At 48.3% G+C, this 22,721-nt stretch overlaps 1 protein-coding gene across 23 annotated transcripts in view; it reads left to right on the top strand.

Annotated features, from left to right (window-relative positions):
- The window catches only part of KALRN (kalirin RhoGEF kinase), a 660,095-nt gene that overhangs the window by 282,137 nt on the left and 355,237 nt on the right, over positions 1-22,721 (top strand). For all 23 annotated transcript variants that reach the window (XM_077884356.1, XM_077884355.1, XM_077884353.1 and 20 more), the window contains 2 exons: positions 2,346-2,576; positions 20,071-20,193. In XM_077884356.1, coding sequence (XP_077740482.1) covers positions 2,346-2,576; positions 20,071-20,193 — 354 coding nt within the window. The remainder of the gene's footprint in view (positions 1-2,345; positions 2,577-20,070; positions 20,194-22,721) is intronic.

Below are 22,721 nucleotides of genomic sequence, written 5' to 3'. Positions count from 1 at the left end.
GTGCTTTCCCAAGTGGGTAAAGCTGCATGTTCCTGGGTCCACCCCAGACTGAATCAGAACGTCAACAAGTGGGACCCGGAACCTACATTTAATAAATATTACCACGGGGCAAATTTGACGCACGCAGAAGTCAAGGAACCGGGGGCTTGTGGGGGAGGATAAAGGTTTTTGCCAGAGTCCAAGCTGAGGTTGCCTCTCGGCCCCCCTGCTTATTGCCGTGACTTCGGGCAAGTTAGGTACTCTAGCTTCACTGTCTTCTGTGAAATGAAGGTGATAACACTGGCCTGTGGCTTGAAGGATCACAAAGATGGCACATGGAACATGCGCGGCCCTGGGCCTGACAGTAATAAGTGCTAAAAGAAAAAACAAATGGTAACAGGTTTTGTTAGTATAGGAGGCAAGGAGGAGGACTCGTGAGCCAAATCTGATCTCATCAGCCTGGATCCAAATGGCCGAGGGCTTTCTCTTAGAACTGTGCCCTGTGCCCCTGCCCATAGGTCAAGAATCTCTAAATTTACTCCTGTAAGACATAAACACAGAGCCTACAAGTGAGATTACTGTTACCCTTACACATTTCACACTTGTGGGGGTGTTCATGTCAATACACAGAGAGACCCGGTGTTTTCTCAGGCCCTAGCGCTGGGGGACAGACATTCCCTCCAAGCCCACTTCAGAGGTCAGCAGGCTGGGGCTGTCCCTGCCTCGTGCAGACGTGCACTGCAGCAGAGGACTGGGGCCCTAGTGACCTGGATCTTAGGACGTGGCCTTCTGTCTCTAAGCACCCCACCCTGGACGTAGCGTGGTGCCGAAGACAACACCTGCCCAGAGTTCCCTGAGGAGAGCTCTCCTGGGTTTGGCCGCAGGATCTTTGTCTCATTCACATCTCTGGAGGGTGCTGCCTCCATATTACCGACGTGGCCCCTCCCCTTGCCCTGCCCTGGGGGTGCCTTATGGGGCCCCCCATAAGGCCTGGTGGGATGGGGTGGGTAGCGGTAGTCCCCTAGGTTGGCCGTGTTCCTCCAGCCAGGCTTCCTCTCCTGCTCAGCTACAGAACTCTCTACCTAGTATTCCTCTTCCTCAGCCCTCGCCCTGGCCCCACACCTGTTGCCCTGAGAACAGGGTGTAACATGCCTTTGTGTTGCTGAACCCTCAGCTAGCTAGTATCAGGACCCGAGGAGGGGTGAGGGGAGGCCGGAGCACAGCAAACGGCTCCTGAGTCATCATCACAAGGCTGCAGGTAGGAGCAGACCCGCTTCCCCACCTTGCTAGAAGGAAGACCACTTCGACTCCAAGCCAACTTTGACTTCATCGTTAACCGAATTAATTTAGGGCCTTAAAATCCCCTAATTCCCTGGTCACCACTGATTTCAACTGGAAAGCTGCATGCTCTCCCACATCCTCTGCCAGCACTGGAGAGCCACAGGGGTTGACCAGATGATGCCCCTTTACAGAGAGGCGGGTGCCCTTCATTGTGCCAGGATTCCAATAAGGAATGACAGGGGATGTGACCCCCACTGGTCTCAGCACTGAGTGCGAATGTTGGGGGGGATGCAAGAGCATTGCTCTTGAATCTCCAGTCAAGGGGTGGGTCCCTTACCCTGCACGCTCTGGAAAGAGGGGGTTGTTAGCACTCTCAGGAGGAAAAAAGGACGTTATAGAGAAGGAGAGCAAAAGAAGGATAAATATAAAAGAAAGAAAGTGAGGGGGAATTAAGGAAGACAGGAGAGAGAGCAATGATGATGATAAAGGTGCTGATGGTGAGAACAGAACCGGGAGCCAGTCCTCCCTGCCGGGGCCTATTCTGGGCACTCTGCGGGGAACCCGCTCAACCCTTGCCGCAGCTCCGGGAGGTTGTCCCCTTACTGCCCCTGTTCTACCGACAAGGAAATTGAGGCCCAAAGGGGTCCAGTAACTTGCCTCTGGTCGCACATCTAGAAGCTTAGGGCTGGATAGAGGCGGTGAAGAAGAGGGAGAGAGGTTTATGGTATTAATTTATATTTGCTTCATTTCGGAAATGAGGTGCTGCTGCTTGACCTGCTCAGGGAATCAGTCAAAATCCTTATCAGGTATGACGGACCAGGCACCGTTCTAAGCGCTGGGGACAAATGAACAAGGCCAAGTCCCTGCTGGGTTCAAGGGGGAGAGAGAGAGAGACTGAGCTGCTCCCCTCTCCCAGGATTCAGGATGCCCCCCCCCGGCCCCAGGCCATGGGCTGAGCGCCAGGGCAGTTCTGGCTGGCATATTCCTCAAGTGTCCCTAACGAGGGGTCCCCAGGCACCTTGCCCTTGCCTCTCTGTGCCTTGCCTGCTCCTTGACTCCCTGGACTGGACCTTTCCCTCTTGCAGGTCAGCCAAGATGGCAAAGCCCTGCTGGATGTGCTGCAGCGACCCCTGAGTCCCGGGAATTCGGAGTCCCTCACGGCCACTGCCAACTACTCCAAGGCAGTGCACCAGGTGCTGGACGTGGTGCACGAGGTGCTGCACCACCAGCGGCGGCTTGAGAGCATCTGGCAGCACCGCAAGGTGCGTCTCCACCAGCGGCTGCAGCTCTGCGTCTTCCAGCAGGACGTGCAGCAGGTAAGGGGCCACCGCCCGCACCAGGCATCTGTCCCAGGCAAGTGCCCACACAGCCGATTTAGGAGGGAAGAGGGCAGTACAGCGCCGCCCCCCCCCCCGCCCCCCGCCAGCTGCCTTATCTGCTCCCCCCTCCCCCGGGCACCATCTGGACTTGGTAGTTGCATGCTTCTTGCCAGAGCAGCTCTACAGATGGGCCTTCTCACTCTCTGGTGTGGGCAAGGAGGCTCCGCCAGAGACAGGGCACCTCCTGCGGCTACGTGGCAACATCTTTGGCGGAGAGCTCGGGTCTCACTCAGTCATGAGCTCTCTAGATGACTCCAGGGCCTGGGGGGGCCATTTGAGCACTGTCAGGGTTGGACCGCACACAGTGAACTCACTTCTCAATCAGCGATGCAGATGGTCTGCTAAAGTTGGGGTGTGGTTGGGGTACAGGGCCTTTAGGGGGTTCTAAGGCAAGGTTTTACTTGGCAAATGAGATTTAAAACACGGGCTATTAGTGATCAGAGGTTATTTCTGGCTTAATCTCTCTCTTTGCATTATTATACCAGTCATAGCTTTTCCCCTTACCACAAATGATAAAGAAATGGTTATGTTTTGGCCATGAAAGGACAGCCTTGCCGTGAATATGCCTTTGAATGAAATAACCCATTCATTTTTCCCTCATATTTTCTCTGTCTTCTCGGGGACCCCTGGGAGCTGGGTTCTAGTTTTGATATTCTGGGGGATGGGGAGCGCCATGGTTGGGAGCTGGTAACTGCAGTTGGGGCTTAACACCACCTCCCTACTGATTTCACTGCGAGAGGCAAGGGTCAGGGCACTCATGCTATCAGACTCTCCTGGGGCCAGTACATAATCTCAAGTCATATAAAATAACATTTCACACGCCGGGGAATCAGCCACGTATGGAAATATATACATGGACACCGCGAGCCAGCTGGACAGGTCTTTGGCATGTGGTCCCCTTCACAGCTGCTGTTGGGAGGGGCCCCAGGGCTGGGTGCCCTGAGACCGAGAGAGGCTGGAGGGAGAGCAGGACATGCTATTCCTGGCTGTGACGGGCTGGGAGGGGGTTCACCTTGTGACTAGTCTTGGGAGTAGACCAACCTTCAAGAGTGTCTCCAATTTTGGGCTGCCCTGACTTTGTTGTTGGGCTGCCCTCTTAGGCTGGGGCAAGTGATTGAGCCATCAGAGGTGACACCTCAGCCTCGGGAGAGATGGGCACTTATGTGCTGGCCCCAGCTCCCAAACCCTTGTGGAGCCTGCCGGGAATGGAGAAGCAAATGAATCAGTGGCCTACTGCTGCCATCTGGAACTGTCCAGATAAATACATCATCCCAGAGCACAGGAGAGCACGGAGTCCATCTGTGATTGAGACAGGGCGAGGTGCCAGCCTCCGGAGGCACACACAGTGGTGTTATTGTTTCAGGGAACTTGGAGTGACTCATGGGGGTAACCAGGCTGCAGGTTGTGCCGTGTCCCTCTTTGTCCTCCTGCTGTATCCATGGCTGTGCCACCAGGATGAGCTCTGGGGAGAGACAGAGGAGCTGCAAGAAGGGGCAGGCTAAAGGCCTCCCCAACAGGAAGGTGGCATCCAGACTTGGATCGTCTCCCAGACTTTTCTGTGGCCGCCAAGACATCAACACTAAAGCTAGGGGAAAAAAAAAAAAGTCTAGTAAAGCTACACCTGTGGCCATTCTACATCATGCTCTTAAAAATGAGAGTAGTTCTGGAATTGAGATGCTATCAGTTCATCTCTACTTCATGCATCACGTGATTGGTGCTGAGCAAAAGCAAGTAGAACGACGTTGGGTGGATGTGATGGGTTCAGATTTTCCATGAGGACTGAATCCCCCAGGATGGTAATTCCGTTGTTCTTTTCAGGCTATGCGACTCTCACTTCTGGAACATAACTTGACTCACCATTGTCCCACACAGGCTCTCACTCCCCAGGTCAGTGACACTGGGAGAGACATGCAAAGGAGAGCGTGGAGGAACAAGGGCTGCCAAATCTGGTAGGGAGTCCCCAGTGCTTACCTCCTACCCTTGTGCCAGTCATTAGTGCCCAGCAGATGGTGGAGCTGGTGCTTCAGAAGGCTTCTGGACATAACGCACTGAACAGTTAGGGCAAAAGACTTGGACTTTGGTCTCCTGACCCCCAGGAACTTTATATATTCCTCAGCTTTATTTTGCATGTTGCATCTCATCTATTCCCTATCTCCTTGAGAGTAGAAACCATGGCTGCTGCTTCTCCGTGCACCTGGCCACTCTTAGCTATATTTGATATGAAGCTGGGGTTCTCTTTATATTTGCTGACTTGAGCTGAAATTATTATCTGAGGATCCCCAGCTTCTGTTTCTGTGAGGTGAACACCATTTAACCCTCCCCCTCAGCCCACCCAGTAGTTGCTAGTGAGTGGCTGGAGCCTACCCGCAGGTGTGGTGGTGTTAAAGTTTTGAGGGTCCCAGGTATTTATAGCCAAGGTGGAGGAGACAGGGACATAGCCTCAGCACTCACAAAGCATGCCAATGCTCATCTGTTATCCAGAAAGCTCCATGTTCTGCAGTCGGCCTACAAATGCACTGCATTACGTCCTGGCAAGATGCCTAGTTCGTTAGAACGGCCTAAGACATACCCGTTCGAAAAATCTAAAGAACAATTTTATCAGAGCGGGCCACTCAGTGTGCAGGGCCGTAGAGTATTGATGGGACGGTTATAGGCAGAGGCATGAGAAGTCAGAGTTGGCGTCTTGAGGGAGGAGAGAATTGACAACCACATAGTCCAAGATCCAAGACTCTTGGGCACATCTGAGCTCCAGAGATGTTTGCTCGGCAGCCTCAGTGGAGAGCTTGTGAGCGAGCATCAGTGGCTGCAAGAACACAGAACTGTGCCTAGGAACGCAGGCTCTGCAGTCAGACATCCCGAGTGTAAATCCCATCCCCCAAGCCTTGGCTGTGTGACTGGGCCAGGCATTTCACCCCTGGTGCTTCCACTTCGTGCCCTCTGAAATAGGAATCGACTCATAGGACTGAGTGAGATACAGATACAGGCTTAGCACCCTGGCTGCCTGGCAGGTAGTAAAGCCTCCATCAGCATCGGCCTTGTCTGGCGGCCTTAGCCACAGCCTCTGAGTGGGACTCGGGCGCCCCCTGGTGCTTGTGCTATTGGGGACCCCAGCTTGATTCTCCAGCGACTGTTTTGGGGGGTCCGCCGAGTTCTCTTTCGTTCATTGATAAAATCAGAGCTGTCAAAGACCTGAGAGGCCATCCAATCTAGCCTACCATATGATCGAGGAACATGAGACCCAGCGATGTGAAATAACTTGGCTGTCACCACACAGCTCGTTAATGCAGTGCCAGGACCGGCAGCTAAGTCTTCGGGCTCCTGGTCCAGATATCCTATAGGAAAGCCACACGAGAGAGGAGCCAGCTAGACAGAGGAAGAGAACAGGGGAAGACACAGGAAGCCCCCCCAGGCGTGCTTCTATAGAGAGGGGAAAGACAGGCAGACACATGCACACAGCCCAAGACAGGAGGGAGACAGAGACAGCCAATGGGGGCAGAGGAAGAAAGGGAGAGAGACTGGAAGATCGAGGGCAGAGAATCCCTCATCCTTGGGATGGGAGGAGGCAGAGAAAGAGGAAGGTGAAGGAGGGACAGAAGAGAAAGAAGCAGGGCCTCCTGCTGGTGGAGGGAGAGGGCTGGAGAGTGCTCCGCCTCTGCCTACCTGACTGCTTGTCCCCTTGCCAATTCCGGCCTGGTCTTTGCCCAAGTAGGAATATTTTACCCATTAAGGGCCCAAAGCAGAGTAAAGCAAAGAGATGAAAACCAAGGGTAGACATGAGTGACAAAGAGATTCCACTCAAACCCCTGCAGTCAGAATGGGCCTGCACATCCCCCTTGGATGTGGGTGCTCTCCCTTGAGTCCCAACAGATGTGCTCAAGTTTCTTTTCCCTGCTGGGCTTGGAGGCAGTGGAAGTGAGTCTCTAAGGCTCAGACCGGAGCTGGGCTTCATTAAGCTGCAGAAAGGTGCGGATGGGACACCCCTGCCATCCTATCACTAGCAGAATACTTTTCAGTGCTATTGTTTTTCCTGTTTACGTGGGACAGCACTGACCGAGATCCATCCCAACGTCTTATTTCCCCCTAACTCCTGTGTGTTCCCAGGGGTGTAAGGGACTGCTTCCTAGCCCGGAAAAACCTGACTTTGTGCTGAGAAGAACAAGGAGTGGCTGGAATCTTGATCTTTCCGCTAGGTGCAGATTCCATTCCATTTTTTTCCATAGCCAGAGCATCTGTTTTGAATACTCTCTGCAGGCCATCTTGTTTTGCCGGCCTTTCTTCTTCTTGTCCCTCTGTTGTTTGCAAGGATGAATCAATGAAATGCTTTAGTGCACCTCCTGTTGGCGAGGCCCTGTGCTGGGAGTCAGGCCCCTGTAGGAAGGGCACACGGCTGGCCATGTTCAGGGCCACAGAAGCAAAAGAACAGTGTCCTGATGGAGTCAGAGCAAGGAAAGTTCCTGGTGGTCGGAGTGGGATGGCAGTGGTCCTCGGAGCCGAGGCAGAGGAGATGGAGCTGGTGTTCCTGGGGACGGCCGGGAAGCAGAGCTGAGATAGAGCCAGGGGACAGGAAAGAGGAAGTCCAACTGGGTGCCCACCCTTGGCAGGGCAGGTGGGAGGTAAGGCAGGAAGGGTGAGGCGTGGTCTCGGCGCTGTGATGTTTGGGGCTCCAAGGCCCTCCCTTAAGAACAAAGCCTTTCTTATAAGCAGTCCAGTCAGGTGAGCTAGTGAGGGGCCGAATTTATCAGGCTCAGTGGCTTCCCCGTCTGAATGACTGTATCAATATTAAAGTCCATAGTTCCTGTGCTTACAAATGAATCCCACCTGTGTCTGTCAGTTTTTCTGGAGCCTCACGTAGAAAATTATAGGTTTTACTATGTCAGTTCCTGCCTGCCAAAGAATATGGAAAAAGGATTTGAGAGTAACATTTTTTAAACTGAGGATATTCCAACTTTTACTAGCTGTAGTGACTCTACCCCCTTAATCACACTAAACCAGTTTGGACGTTATATGATCCCGTGGACAGCTTTGCCTAATAAAAGGTGAGTGCTTTGGGCTGCACACGGAACGATTAGTTAGAAACAAGTGACCAGAATGATGACAGGTCTAGAAATGAGCTCTTCTGATAAGAAAGGATTAAAGCGTCTAAGAAGGAAAATGCTCAGGGTGTAGTTCCAGAGAGATCAAGGAACACAGCCAAGGGAGAACCACCTGGAAAATTTGAAATGCCAGCTGCTTACTTGTTGGGTATGTGGTGGACAGGACTCAAACATCAGAGAGATTTTGTTGCTGGAATGAAATGTGCCTGTAAAAGTTGTACGGTTTAAAGCTCGAGATTCATCATCTTTCTGAGTACACGTGATTGAGCTTCTAATCTCTTCACTTGGCTTTTCTTAATTAATCTTCCTGATAAGGCAGGTGAGAGTTTGGTTCCCATCCTACTGGGGAGAAAATTGAGGTTTAAGAAGGTTAAAGGAACTTGCCTCGGGTCACGCTGCTGGTAGCAGAGTAAAGATTGAAATGCAAGTCCCCCTAACCTCTGGGTCCTGCTCTTAGCCTCTCCGCTATGCTGTAGGCATTATGCTAGGTGACTGGAATGCAGAGGGACCGGGACCCTGCCCTTGAGGGGTTTGCAAATGAGTGTGAGAGTGTCATTGCTCAAAGGGCCCCCGTAGATTACTTGGTTCCAGAGTATGAGACCTGCCCAAGGTCATGAAGCCCACAGCTGAGATTCATCCTCAAACTGCTTGTCCAGTAAGGCCCACAGGTGACAAGACAAGTGCTGCTCATACCCAAACACCCTTTCCCATCGGTTGCATCACTGTAAAATTGTCTGCTATAGTTACCTATCTCTGATACAGATTTTCCTAGAACAGACGTTATCCATTCTCCTTTGTTTTTCACAATCTTGTTAACTTGGTGTTACTGATGCTTTTCTTTGTTGAATAATATCCCTCTGCCCATGCTAGTATTTAGGAGCGGTAAAGTTTTCATTCAAGTTATTTGGTGGTCCATCGAAATGCATTCAGATAGATGACAGGTGATCCTGTGGGCAGGGTGAACACCCAGGAAGAAAGCAGGGCTAAGGCTCAGCTGCACTGGGGGAGATAGGGAAGGGAGAGAGGGACGGTTCTGCTCCTTGGGGCTGATTTCTGATCACAGCCAAGGTAGGAAACATCCTCAACATTAGCATCTCTGGTGTCCCTGATCTTGGAGCATTCTCATTCATTCTCTCTCTCTCTCTCTCCCCTCTCTCTCCTCTCTCCCCTCTCTCTCTTCTCTCCATCATTGGAGGCTGGCACTGAAGGTTCTGTTCAGCCTTCTCCAAGTATTCCCTACCTAGAATTGGCAAGGTTGGGGAGTGAGCTCTAGATGCTTGCCTCAGACAGGTTCAGACCCTCCTGCCTGGGAATTGCTTGGGTGTCTATTACTCCTCGCACTCTATACTCTTCCCCAAACCCCTAACCTCCCATTCCTCGTTGCCCTACTTCCCACCTTCCTCTCCACCCTTACCTGCCAAGGTCTCTCTCTTAGTGCTTGCTTTGATTTTCTGAGTGCAAACTCTTCTCTGATTGAACAATACTCATTCCATGGTGAGCACCTTCTAAGGAAGGATCTGGGTGCCTCCATTTGGCAGGACTGGAAGGCTGGTAGGACTGGTAGGATGTGGGAGGCAGTGAGAGGAAGTCCCTTCCCAGGAGTTACTGAGCTTCAGGGCTTTCTTGATCCATGGAAATTGTAAGTACTTTTAATGTCCTCAATTCCTTTTTATTATTATGTTAATGATTGAGAAGATACCCACCATCCAGGGTCATTTCTTTTTGATAACCCCTATTCTCAACACGTCCTTGACCTCAACATGCTATTTCTTGAGCCTTGGATACAGGCTCAAGAATAAAAGGCTCATACTTTGTCACCAGTGGGGAGCTAATCAAAGATCTGAACTGAGGAAACATGCTCCAAGAGTGAAGGTCTGAGGTGATTTGGTGTGGGTGGAAAGTTGGGTTGGAGCAGGAAGCTTCTGGCAGCCACAGTCCTCGCATGGCCAGAGAGCAGGAACTACGGAATGAGGCAAGGATAGGTCCGAGAAAACAAGGGAGATGTCAAGGGCAAATGTGGAACTGTACTTTCCAAAGTGTGGTCCTTGAACCACTGACATTAAAATCATCTGCTCAGAGCGGGGGAACTTGTTATAAACACAGATTATCTAGTCCTATTCCATACTTTTTGATTCAGAATCTATGGGCAAGATGGTGCCTATCAACAGGGAACAAGAATGTCTTGCTCCCTTCTTGGGGGAGCAAGAATTGCCATTTCCTCAAAGATCCTTCTAGCTAGACTAAGAATCAAGTTGATATAAGGCAGATTAACAGGAGAAAATCAAATTTAATAGGCGTACATATAGGGAATCCACAGAGACATGGAAATTCCAAAGACAGGCAAAATGAGGTATATATGTCATTCTGAACTAAGGATAAGGGGGTAGGGGTCTGGGATTCCAGAGGAAAGGAACGCACTTCACAGTTCCATAAGAAGAGCCGATGTTTGGTAATTAGATGTTTGTCCTATCATACAGATGGGTCACTCAGATAAAATTTCTCTCTGTTAATCATCCTTATTCTGGGAAAGACCTGCAATTTAGATTCTTCTATGTAGTTAAGGGAGGATACAGAGTTTCTCTTGAGGCCACAGGGTCTCCAGTGCCTTCAGCTCAAAATAATCCACATGTCAAAGTGGCACATTCTATTGGGGAGGAGGGGGGCTTGTCCTGAACCTCCCCACCTAAGTTTTAGAAATAGCCCCAGGTAGTTCTTAAGCATTTTGAATTTCCAGAACCTCAGACTTAAGAGATCCAAACTGGGGGTGCCCGGGTGGCTCAGTGGTTGAGTGTCTGTCTTTAGCTCAGGTCATGATCCCGGGGTCCTGGGATCGAGTCCAGCATCGGGCTCCCTGCATGGAGCCTGCTTCTCTCTCTGCCTGTGTCTCTCCTCTCTCTGTGTGTCTCTCATGAATAAATAAATCTTAAAAGAGAGAGATCCAAACTGAAATGATGAGAAGTATGGTGACACCATAAGTAGGCGTCCAGGCACCAGGGTGAGGAGATTCTTTCAGGGAGGTGCCAAGGTCAAAGGCAAGTTCCAGTCACCCCCAGTCTCTGCTCTGATGGGAAGGGACAGGTTTGGGCTGACTGGGAGTGGAGGGCTGCAGGGTGGAGGCAGCTGAAACTGTGGGGCTTCGGGTCTCCTGGCCAGCTTCTACCCAGCATTGGTCTGTCAGGTGAAGGAGCCACGATTCTTAGGGGAAGGAGAAGAGACACCTGCTAATGAGTTTCAGCTGCTGCTTCTCAGAAAAATGATGGCTTGTCCTGCCATAGCAAGACATTTATTTTGATTATTATAATTGTATCAGAGAAGGGACAGTAAAATGACCTGTTGGTAATTGGGCGTTTCAAGTGGCGCCTACATGCTCTCCAGGCTCAGGCGATGGGAGCTGGGTGGTAATGGCATTGTGTGAGCCACTCCTCTTCAGGACTAGCATTCACTGTACTGTGCTGGGAGAGAGAAATAATGATATGATGAACTGTCTTGGGTACTCTTACGTATCGTGTGTACTGGAGCCTTTAACAGAGCACAATGTGTTTAGACAGCTGATTGTGTTCTTTTTCATTGGTCTCAGAATAATGGCTTTGTAAAGAGCAGGGAGGCTGTAGGCAGGGGGGACTTGCTGAGAGGGAGGAGTTCTTCTGTTAAAACAACAGAAACTTCCTGCTTATTTTACTGTGGATCAAATTATGACACAAGCATAATAACCTGTCTTGAATAAGATGATTGATCGGGGGAGCCAGATGACGGAATCACGGGGCTGAGATTCTGATGCCACATGCGTTTGCAGATTGTCTCCATTTCCTTTAATCACACAGGAAGTTCTCAAGTCAGATGGGATGAGTTCATTCACTCATTTGTTCAGCAAATGCTGAGAACCCAGCTGTGAACCCAACAAAGCCCCTGCCCACACAGAGCTTATATTCGGGAGGTAAAGAGAAAACACCACCACAGACAGATGGATGTGTAATATGTCATATAGTGAGTGGTAGCCAGTGGTGGATGAGCAGAAAGCGGAATGAATAAGCCATGGCCATATGTTTAAGAGGAGGTTCCAGGCAAATGAAATGGGATCTATGAAATCCTTGACACCAGAATGAACTGGGTACCTTCCTGAAAATGGGTGAATGGCCAAGTGGCTGTAGAATAGAGAACAGGACAAAAGGGTAAGAAGTTTGAAGAAAAGGAACCAGATCAAATTAGACCTCATAAGCTATGAAGAGCATTTGGATTTTCTAAGTGTGGTAGCAAACAATGGTAGAGTTTTTAGTAAAGGGAATGTTGAATTAATTTATGTTTAAAGAAATAGGTCTTTATTTAACTTAAATAAAGGTTAAATAACCTTTAGGCAGGGGCTATCTAATAAAGGTTAGATAACCTTTATTTATCTAAATAAAGATATTTAGATATCTTTATCTAAAAGATAAAGGGCTGAGGCTCCTGAGTGGCTCAGTCGGTTAAGTATCTGCCTTCGGCTCAGGTCATGATCTTGGGGTCCTGGGATCGAGTCCATCATCGGGCTCTGCACTCAGCAGAGACTCTGCTTCTCCCTCACCCTCTACCCCTCCTCCCACTCATGCTCTCTCTCTCTCTCTCTCTCAAATAAATAAATAATCTTTAAAAAAAAAAAAAAGAAGAAATAGGTCCAGCTAACAGCATAAAAGGGTTAAGAAGAAAGACTCTCAGGCTTGCAGCTCAGCAGTGGGGTGAATTTGGCATCTTCTGTTGAGATGGGGAACACCAAGAGAGGAGGGTAGAGGGAATCTAGAGTTCTGTTTTAGATATATTAGGTCTGAGGTTACATACCAGATTGGAGTGGGAGAGGAAGCCACGGGGGATGAGTCTCAGTCTCAGGAGAGAAATTTGAGTTGGACCTGTGACTATGGGAATTACCAACACACAGATGACACTTAAAGCCATGGAACTGGGTGAGATAATGCAGGGAGTAAGAGAAGAGAAGGGAGAGGTTCAGAAGAAAGCCCTCAAGCATTCCAAAATTTAGAGGCTGGGAAGATGGACAACAGGGATCAAAAAAAAGAAAACTGCACATAGGCAGGTATGAAGGTCATTGAGGCAGGAGTGATTCCTAGTAAGGAGAGCATCCAAGGAGCTAATACAGAAATGTTTTTGGAAGAGGGCAGGCTCTTCTTCTCGTAAGTGGGGCTGAGCAAGGGGGGTGTCTCCACAGGGAGAGAGGGCTGCAGTGGCCCAGGGAAGTCAGCGCCCAAGTGGGCTCAGGATGGCTTTGTGTGGGGGGCAGCTCAGCACTAGTAGCCCTCAAGGAAGTGTGGTCCAGAGCAGAGTCCCTGTACAGGAGCAGCCTGGTGCAGGGTGCCAGAGTCCAAGGAGGGTGAACAGAGCACCTGTAAGAGAGGGTGGCTCTGCGTAGGTGCCAACTGAGCAGGGTAAGGAGACCATCCCCAAAGGCCAGAGCTGTGGTGCTGTGTCACAGCCCAGGTGGAGTGAGAAGAGCACCCATGCAGGGACAGCAACCCCATCGAGAGGATCAGAGTCCAAAGAGGTTGAAGAGGTGTCCACACAGCAGGTTAGCCAGGGGAGGTTTATTAGGATGTGGTCTTGGAATCCACCCTTGGGGAAGGAATCCTGACTCCACTCTTTGGGAGCTGCGTGAGCTCAGACAAGTTAATTAACCTCTCTGAGACTTACTTCCTTTGTCTAAACATAGGGATGCTAACTCTCACCTTTCAGTGTTGTGAGACAGTACAGAGATGGTGAGGAGCCGCATGCCCTGGCCTAGTGCTTAACAGTGAGCAAACCCTCCGCGGATAATAGTCTTCTTCTGAGGAGGGGAGCTGCTGTACCCTCCATGTAATAAAATAATGAAATATTTGAGTTGAAGAAGACCAGGGAGATGGTCGGGTCCAGTATTTTCATTTGAGGCAGTGAGGTCCAGGGAGGAGAAGGTACATACCCAGCTGGGTCACAGATGGTTAGGGGCACACCTGGGACCAGAACCCAGGTTCCTCTTGACCCCGAGGATGGTATCTATAAGTTATGCTCATCATGATGGTGCCACATTTGATGCTTTAGGAGCCTAAAAGGGTTAATGTAGGTGGAGCTTAGAAACAGACTTAAAATTTCCAAGGTGGATATCTCTTAAGTGCAGGGGCCTCCTGCATTGGGCTGAATGACCCTGTGGGTTTCCTCAAACACTAGGATTCAATCACATGAGAAGAGCCCAAAAAATCAGAGTCCCCCGACAGTAAACAGGTAGGCCCTTGATCTTCTCTCATTAACTGAGTTGCATTCATGGCCACTGTTCAGAAAAAAAATATCAGTATTTCTCTTCAAAAAGCTCTTTTCTCTCTCAGCAGCTAGAAAGGACTGTCTCCTGCCCTGAAAAGCACCCTGCCTTGACTGCGTGCTCATTGGAATAAACACAATTAGATGAGGAAGAAAGGGGGCGATTAGGGAATTATGTTTAATGGCTGTTAGATTTGGCTCCCACACCCGGTTCAGGATGTGAGCTGCTCTCTCTTGGAAAAGACTGTTCTGGGAAAGGACTAATTTCTGGTTGAACAGTTGGGGCATGAAAAAGGAAGAAGAGCTTTACAAGTTGTTTTTGAGACTGCCTGTCTGCTCTAACACCTTGAGGTCCTGGGCTTTTGTCCCCAGAGACAGGGCACAGGTCAGACCTCCTCCTGGATGGGTTGGCACCGACTCTGTCAAGATGGTGGGGCACAGGCTGAGCCAGATTTGCTCTTGACAGCTCACGGCCATAAGCAGTCGTTGGGTAGCTCCTGCATGTGCTATGCTCCAGGGATGCTGGGGGCAGGAGGATGGTGGGAGGGTCGGATACAGTAGGGAAAATCTCACACTCCTGGAGCTGGAGAACTAACCACCTGCCGGGTGGGGCAGTGGAGAGGGTGGAGACACACGAGAGAGGCCCTGTGACAGAGTGAAGGAGAGGAGCACGGAGCTGACACATGCACCCCAAGTCATGTGGTGGGGATGAGGGTGAATTGAGTGCAGTTCAACGTGTAGTAACAAACCACGCTGCGCTGTGAGGCTGGGAATCACCAGGAGGTCAGAGTCTAGTGGGAGAGATGGGTCTGGAGGCTGTAATTGCGGGTCCAACACAATCAGGGAAGAGTGACACCCCCCTCCCCCAGCCTGGGTGGGTTATTAAAGAGAAGCCTTTCCAGAACTAGTGATTTTGAGATGATGCTTAAAGGATGAGTAGAAAGGAGGCTGAGAAGCAGAGATAGGGAGAAAGGAGGACATGGACATCACAGGAGAAGTGGAGAAATTAAAGGTAGTGAGAGCAGAACTCAGAAAGCAAGAAGCAGCTTTGGGGGCATTCGGGGGTGAGGCAGGGACTCATTGGAGGTGGGCTTGAGAGGGGGTGGGTGGCCACAGAGGACTTTGCGTGTCAGGTCAAGGGGCCCCTCTGAAACTATGTCCTGGTGAAATGCCCCTTCAAGAATGCACAGGTTAATTCCGTTTAGACCTAAGTTTGTGTTTTTCAAATGAATTTGGTGTCCCTAATTTTTAAATTTTAGGATCCAAGGATATTAGCAATTTATAAATTCTTTTTTATTTTTTAAAATTTTTTTTAAAGATTTTATTTGTTTATTCTTGAGAGACAGAGAGAGAGAGAGAGAGAGAGAGAGAGAGAGAGGGAGAAGCAGGCTCCATGCAGGGAGCCTGACGTGGGACTCGATCCCAGGTCTCTAGGATCATGCCCTGGGCTAAAGGCGGCGCCAAACCGCTGGGCCATCGGGGCTGCCCTATAAATTCTTTTTTAAACCTCAGTGTATAAAATCGCTCCTTTGTAACTAAGGGCACCTCTTGCCAGAATCAGATTGACAACTATCATTGGGTGCTGCTTCCCACTCAAGTTCACAGGCATAACTGCCATTTGTCAAAACCAGAGCGTGACTATGAAAATGGAAAGAAAACCAGAAAAATCTGTTATCTCTGTGCTGTTCCTCATAACTCCTTTGCTTCTGCACCAGTGACCAGATCCTCCACCCATGCTGTTATTCAAGCCACGCCCCAGGGGGGGTCATTCTTCCGCCTGCCTCCCTGTTGTCCCCATCCCTAACCACCAAATCCTGGCCATTCTCTGCCCCAAATATTACATCTGTCTCTCCATGGACAATGCCCCTGGGCTCATCTGAGCCAGCATCGACTCTTGTCAGGATTTCTGCAGTAATGTCCTGTTTTCCCACCTCTACTCTCACCTTCCTCCAATTCTCCACAGAGCAAAGATAATAGCTTTTAAATGCAGCTCTTTCTCCTTTTGCAGCAGCCCTTCAGTGGCTCCTAGGATGAGCCCTGAAATCCCACTGGGCACACCACTGGGGCTCAGCATGTCTGGTTCCTGCCTTCTCTGGGCTCGTTGCCTGCTTGACCCCTACTCAGGCCATGCTGATGGCTTGTCTTCCTGCTTGGTTAAGTCCTGCTCTCAGCGCTCAGCTCAACCTCACTTCTTCAGAGAGGCCTTCCCTGACTGTTGGCACTTTCGCCGTCGCAGCTCATGACCAGTTGTGTGGTCCTCTGTCCAGTGCCCATTCCCGACATAGACTGAGTTCCCAGAATCAGGATCCCACCTGCCTTGCTTACTACCGCCTCCTGGCTGTTCTAGTGCCAGCACGAGGGCACAGGAAGACTATTAAGTATCTGTTTGAATACAGTGATGTTCCCATCTCACAGGTGCTCCTTTGCTCCCTGAAGAACCCACAGGCAAAAACTAAAAAATAACACCTTCTAGGTGGAAACACTTGAATACCAATTCAAAGCCATTGATGGGTATTGTTAACTATCATCCTAAGATTGATAATTGATTATTTTATTTTTTAAAGATTTCATTTATTTCAGAAAGAGAGATAGTGACCAAAAGAGAGGACAAGCCAGTGGTGGTGGGGTGGGTGGGGAGGGAGAGGCAGAGGGATTGCCTGCTGAGCAGGGAGCCTGATGTGGGGCTGGATCCCAGGATCCTAGGATCATGACCTGAGCTGAAGGCAGACACTTAACTAAATGAGCCACCCAGGTGCCCAGATAGTTGATTATTTTAAATAAAATTTTGCAGATGAGAGAAGTTAAACAGATAGCTAATAAGAGGTACCTTGATGGGCGCATATGCTTCAGTAGGGTTCCAGGGATTTGGCTGGAAATGCAATTTATTCTTCATCCAGGGATCTTCCAAGTCTGTGATGCACCAGAAACTGTGAGATATCCAGATTTCTGATGCTGCATATTAATTTATGGAGTATAATTATGAGACATTGCTGGCATCTGCTTAGAAAGCATATTTCTCTGCTATGTGGTCCAGGGGGAAAGCTAGATTGCACTTCCATAATTGAGGGACACGGAATCAGGGTCAAGAGAGCATGTGGTCTAAACATGTGTGTCAAGTAAGGGGGGCTCTCAGTGAACTGTCTGAAACAGTCAGAAATCAGCATTTTAAACACTGCCTCGTAGAGTGATGATGTTTTTCTAACCTCAAGTACTTTTCCAGTTTCTATGGATTATTAAAGTAATTTTGTTCACATCCTAAATCATTTGCCTTTTTATTTGTTGAATTGATTTCCACGCAGTCTCTGCATCTTCACCAAGGTTGCTCATGTGTTCCCCAGAGCTTTGGCTCTGATGGCAGAAGCTGGACTAAATGGAGATGATATAACATCGCAGAGCAATCAAAGTTATGTTTAATAAAAGCCTCTCAGATATGAAATAGATTTTTAAGAGGTTAAGGTAGAGCTAATTAAGTAAACTTAAGTGTCATTAACTGACAATGAATTGGCATTTTAAAGAAAGCAAAAGAACTTAAATAGGACACAAATTGCTTTTTTAAAAAAATTTACAAGTTGTGAAATTACCCCCAGGCAGTATAAAAGCTAACCATTTGCTAACTAGTAGATGGAAAGCTTTTCTCTTAAACCAGTTTGTTTCAGCATAACACATTTCATCAAAGCTAGAGATACAAAATGAAATGAAAGAAATTAAACTCATTAAAACATTGCCGGACAAGCAGGTCACACTTAACTGCTCTCAACTGAATAAGTAAATAATCGTAATCTGAGTAATCTGTCATAAATTCCGAAGCATTCATGAAAAGCCACATGACGGCTCTTTTGTATATCAAAATTATCAGAACTATTCATAAGCTTCACTATCTGGGATTAATACAAGTTTAAATACGCATAAAAATTGCAAAACCACGCTATCCATGGTACACAGTACATGGAAAACTTTGTGACTAGAAATATTTGTCTTTGACCTTGCGTGCTGATGCTCAATATCCTCTTTACAACAGAAAATTGTGGGATCACATTGTGTCAAGTCAAGTGAAAATGCACTCTCCTGATTTTTTGTTGTTGTGGCTGTTGAAATTTCCCCATAAATGATTCTAGAGAGATGTGGGCTCTTCTTTCCTCTAAAAAAGGAACATTTAGAGTTCTTTTCAGTGCTGCCTTTTAGTGTTTGTGAAAGGTAAAAATCCAGTTCACTTACTACTGCAATTTCTTTTTACAGACATGCCTCTGGAATATTAAAATCATATATTGCGAGAATTGTTATGTAAAATGTTTAAATCTCTACATCCACTGTTTATATGGTCATTCCCTAAGAAGCCTTTCTTTTCTCCTTTTTCATGGGCAATTATCGGACATTCCAGTTTTGTTAAGGGGATGTTTGTTGAATCTCATTTTTATATTCATACATACATTTCTCTGATCTAATACCAATCTTGTAGTGGACTTTGTGATAGTGTCACCGAAGACTTCGAAAGCTTCCGTACTTTGCACAATTGCAGGTGTAATTTATCTCACATGGTGGAGGAAGTGAAGCCAAAACTAGATTCTTTGGAGCCAGAACTCCCATGCCTATACTCCATGGAATGATTTGGTCTGTCTGCTTGCCACAGGGCAGTCTGTAGAAGAAACAGAGGAATGGACTAAAGCATCTTTTTATTTATTTATTTTTAAGATTTTATTTATTTATTTGAGAGAGAGAGAGAGAGAGAGCGCGCACGTGTGAGCAGAGGGGAGAGGCAGAGGGAGAGGAGAAGCAGACTCCTAGACCATGACCTGAGCCAAAGGCAGGTGCTTAACCCACTGAGCCACCCAGGTGACCCTAAAGCATCATTTTAAACAGGCCCAGTTCATCTAAATCATCTTCCCAAAAAGCCCGTCTAGAATCTGAGAAGGCTAAAACATCATTAACCAAAAGTTCAGGTTTAGTCCAGAATAGCAGGGATAGAGTGAGCTCAGTTGTCCTGGCAGGATCTCTAACAGGTGTGTGTCTGTATAACTGATTTAATTTTAGCCAGCTGCTTTATTGAGCACCAACTCTTTGGAGACCAGGGAGTGAACTGTTTCCCTTCTCCCTGGGAGGCACACATTTTTGTTAGGCCTTTGACGTGAATGCAAAAGAGGTGTGAAAGGCTTTAGTCCTCCCTCCTTTTCAAGGCTTCTACTAAGGGGTTTCCACTCCCTCTGTCCAGAGCCCCTCAGGAAAACATATTTTCTCACCTTCTCAGCATCCCCCTCCCTCATCCCTCTACTGCTCCAGCTACCTCTGTTCCAGGCTTTCTAACTACTGAGGAAAATGTCTTGAGGCCAAATCACTAATCTTAAGTGTAGAAAAACACGGGGTCTCCACTTCTTTCCAGGAGAGAATCATAGATACCAGAGGCCTTAGGATGTAAAGACCCTAATTTATGTGGTTGGTTGGTTGGTGCTGATTGGAGGAGAGAAGTGGAAAGAAGCCAGAAAGGACAGAAAGCCAGAAAGGATCGTCCTAGTGATCACTCTCTTGAGCCACCAGATGGTGACTAACCAGTGTGGACTGTACCCTCAAAATTAGGAAGGGAGTCCCAGGAGCTCGAGGAGGCAGGGTCCCCATGACTAGTTGGCTCTGCTATAAGTGCTTTTATGGTAAAGTAGGGATGAGTAAGCCATGAGGGCCAAGGAACTGCCCTGACCTGATGCTGCCTAATTTTCCACCAGCGTGCTTGACTTTTGACTTTTGACTTTATGTGAGTGGAGTAAAGGTAATGAGGGGTTTAAACTGTGCCTGATGGTCTGTGTAGCTTGTTTAAAATAATAATTAAGGCTGGGAAAACTGAAAGAATAATGAGGGGATATTCCAGAGATCAAAGATGAGTTGAATTTAGCTAAGAGTGGGATTGCTACGTGGGCAATGACAGTAATGAAATCCTTGGATCCACGGTGGAGTGAACGTTTCCAGCTGGACTGCTGCTTTCTGATTGGGATGGGAACTCTAGGACTCTAGTGGTCACTCATATTGTCACATGGCTTTCCTTCTGCCGGGGAGTCATTGTTTCTGTCATCCTTCTCTCTGACCAGGTGTTGGACTGGATTGAAAACCACGGTGAGGCCTTTCTCAGCAAACACACTGGGGTTGGGAAGTCCCTGCATCGAGCCCGGGCCCTGCAGAAGAGACATGATGACTTTGAAGAGGTGGCCCAGGTGAGATGCTGTGTGTGGTTGTATGTGTGTGGAGCTGGGCGAGGGAGGCCAGGGCTGGGGCTTTGGTATTTGGTGAGGCATGTTGGGTTGATAGGCTGGTGGTTTCTGGGCTGCCTTCCTGCCTGATGCAAGGAGACCCTTATCTGCTCTTGAATCACTGGGTGAGTGATCAATAGGCCCTTGTTTATGGTCTTCAGAGAGGATCTTCCTGCCTGCATGATCTGCAAAGGCCTTGTCCACAAGGTGGTAATGGCAAAAGGAATTGCTGTTAGAAACACCAATGGCCCAGAACTACTGCTTATGGCCCACAGGCAAGTGGGAGCTGAAAATCAGCATTGGCTCTGCTTGCAAAGCTGTGTATCTTCTAGGACCTGGAGGAAGAGATGGCACCTCTTCACCACATCGTGTATCCACAAGGCTGAATGTGCCTGGAGAATATGGCATAATATTCAGTCTTGTAGCTGAGCGATGCTCCTGATCCCCAAAAGGCATTTTTTCTAATTATGCAAAGATGCCATGAGAAGCCTTGACCATTTGAGTTCATGGCAGAGTGATATAAGAGGGCTTTTTTGTTCTGAGCCTCCAGCCCCCCAATTTTATCCTAACTCTCTTATGTTTCTCTTTTGGGGGAGTTCTCTAATGGATCCTGAACATCTTCATCTTCAAAATGAAATTCTACTCTGTCCAGTTATGTTGTCAGGCATGATCAGTTGCAGTGGAAACTAAGACTTAAGAATGAATCAGGGAAGCGCCATCTGAGAGGGAATCAGTATGGGGCAGAAGGGAGAATGACAAAGCTAGGGTTTGCCACAGTTTTAACCAGGCCTGGCTCTGATCCCACCATGTGGACAGTCCTCAGTGTGGGTGTCACACTGGGCATTGTGCAGAGTGCCAACCCTCATGCAAGGGGGCCCCAGCTCAAGACAAAGCTGTGGGAGAGCTGTGGGTGTAAAAGGTGAACCCCTGCCAAGAACCAAAGGAATCTGCTAGAGGACAGGAAAGTGGTGGGAGCAACCTACATCTCTAGAGAAGCTGCAAGTGAATGCTGGGAAGTGAGAGGCCCGGCAGGTGCCAGAAAGACTGAGTCACTAGTGACCTCAAGCTGGGAATACAGATGGATTAGACCCAACCTATGCAATAAAAAAAGCCTCATATAGAATCTTTGTGCACAGTTGGTGGGAAAATAAAGTGATGTAGTCACTCTATGGCAATTCCTCAAAAAATTAAATATAGAATTGCCATATGATTCAGCAATCCTACTTTTATATATATATATATATACTCAAAAGAATTAAAAGCAGGGATGTGAAGAGATTCTTGTATACCCATGTTCATAGCAGTATTGTTCACAATGGCCAAAAGGTGGAAGCAACCCAAGTGTCCAGATGAAAGGATAAATGAAATGTGGTCCCTACAAACAGTGAACTATTATTCAACCCCAAAAAGGAAGGAAATATGACACACGCAACAAAATGGGTGAATCTTGAGGACATTATCCCATGTGAAATAAGCCAGGCATGAAAGGACACATATTAGTCCACTTATATGAAGTACCTAGAGTAGTCATCTTCATAGAGACAGAGAGTAGAGTCCAGGGGCTGGAGTTGGGGGGGAGGGGCGGGGTGGGAATAGGGAGTTATTATTTAATGGATACGGTTTCAACCTTATAAAGAGTTCTGGAGATGGACAGTAGTCATGGTTGCACAACAATGTGAATCTATTTGATGTCACTGAACTGAAAAAAACTTTATATTATGTGTATTTTACTACCATCACAAGAACAAAAAAAGCAAACCTCATCTATACAAGGGCCTTCTACGGAATGGGCTGGATTATGCCAATGTAACATGGACAGGCCATGTATGCATATGGCACGACCCGAAATATCTGAGTGTCCAGGCATCCTGGGTGCTTCTGCTCTCTGTCAGATGGCAAAGGATGGGAGAGGGCCACATGGACGCCCTGTCTGCTGAGAGTGGGGGTTGTGGTATCTGGGACAGTCTATTGGAATGGAGCCATCCTATAGCTGTGGTGTTCTTGCCCTTTGGTTATCCTGTGGCTCAGCCCTTCCTCACTTAGAAAGGACGTCTGCAGAGCCACCCACAACCCTGAGCCAGCCAGCCCCCCTCGACTTCTTCCTGCTGGAGCCTCAGAGGCAATACCAGCCTTGGTTATAGGTCCTTGAGGGAGCTGTTGTTTTGTGTGCTGTTACAACTCAGCAAGCCTGGCTGCCACCCAAACTCTAACCCCATTTCTCCCAAGTGCTCCCCTACCTTCTCACTGGTGCCTGATAAGCCTTTCACGTGGAACCGTGCCATTCAATCAGCAGCGGAGACACATTCCTTTACATTCATGCTAAAGAAAGAATGGACACATTTTTGAGAGCTTATGGTTCTATTATGTATTTTGTCTCCCACCAATCCTGAATGATGGATTGTAGTAGCCTTGTTTTACAGAAGATGACACGAAAGCTCAGAAAATTCTTCTTCCCAGTGGCTCTGCTAGGATTCAAACTCAGGTCTGTCTGA

Source organism: Canis aureus, chromosome 35, assembly GCF_053574225.1.
Source record: "Canis aureus isolate CA01 chromosome 35, VMU_Caureus_v.1.0, whole genome shotgun sequence".
In the NCBI taxonomy this organism is placed as follows: domain Eukaryota; kingdom Metazoa; phylum Chordata; class Mammalia; order Carnivora; family Canidae; genus Canis; species Canis aureus.
This window is presented reverse-complemented; position numbering and strand designations above follow the sequence as displayed.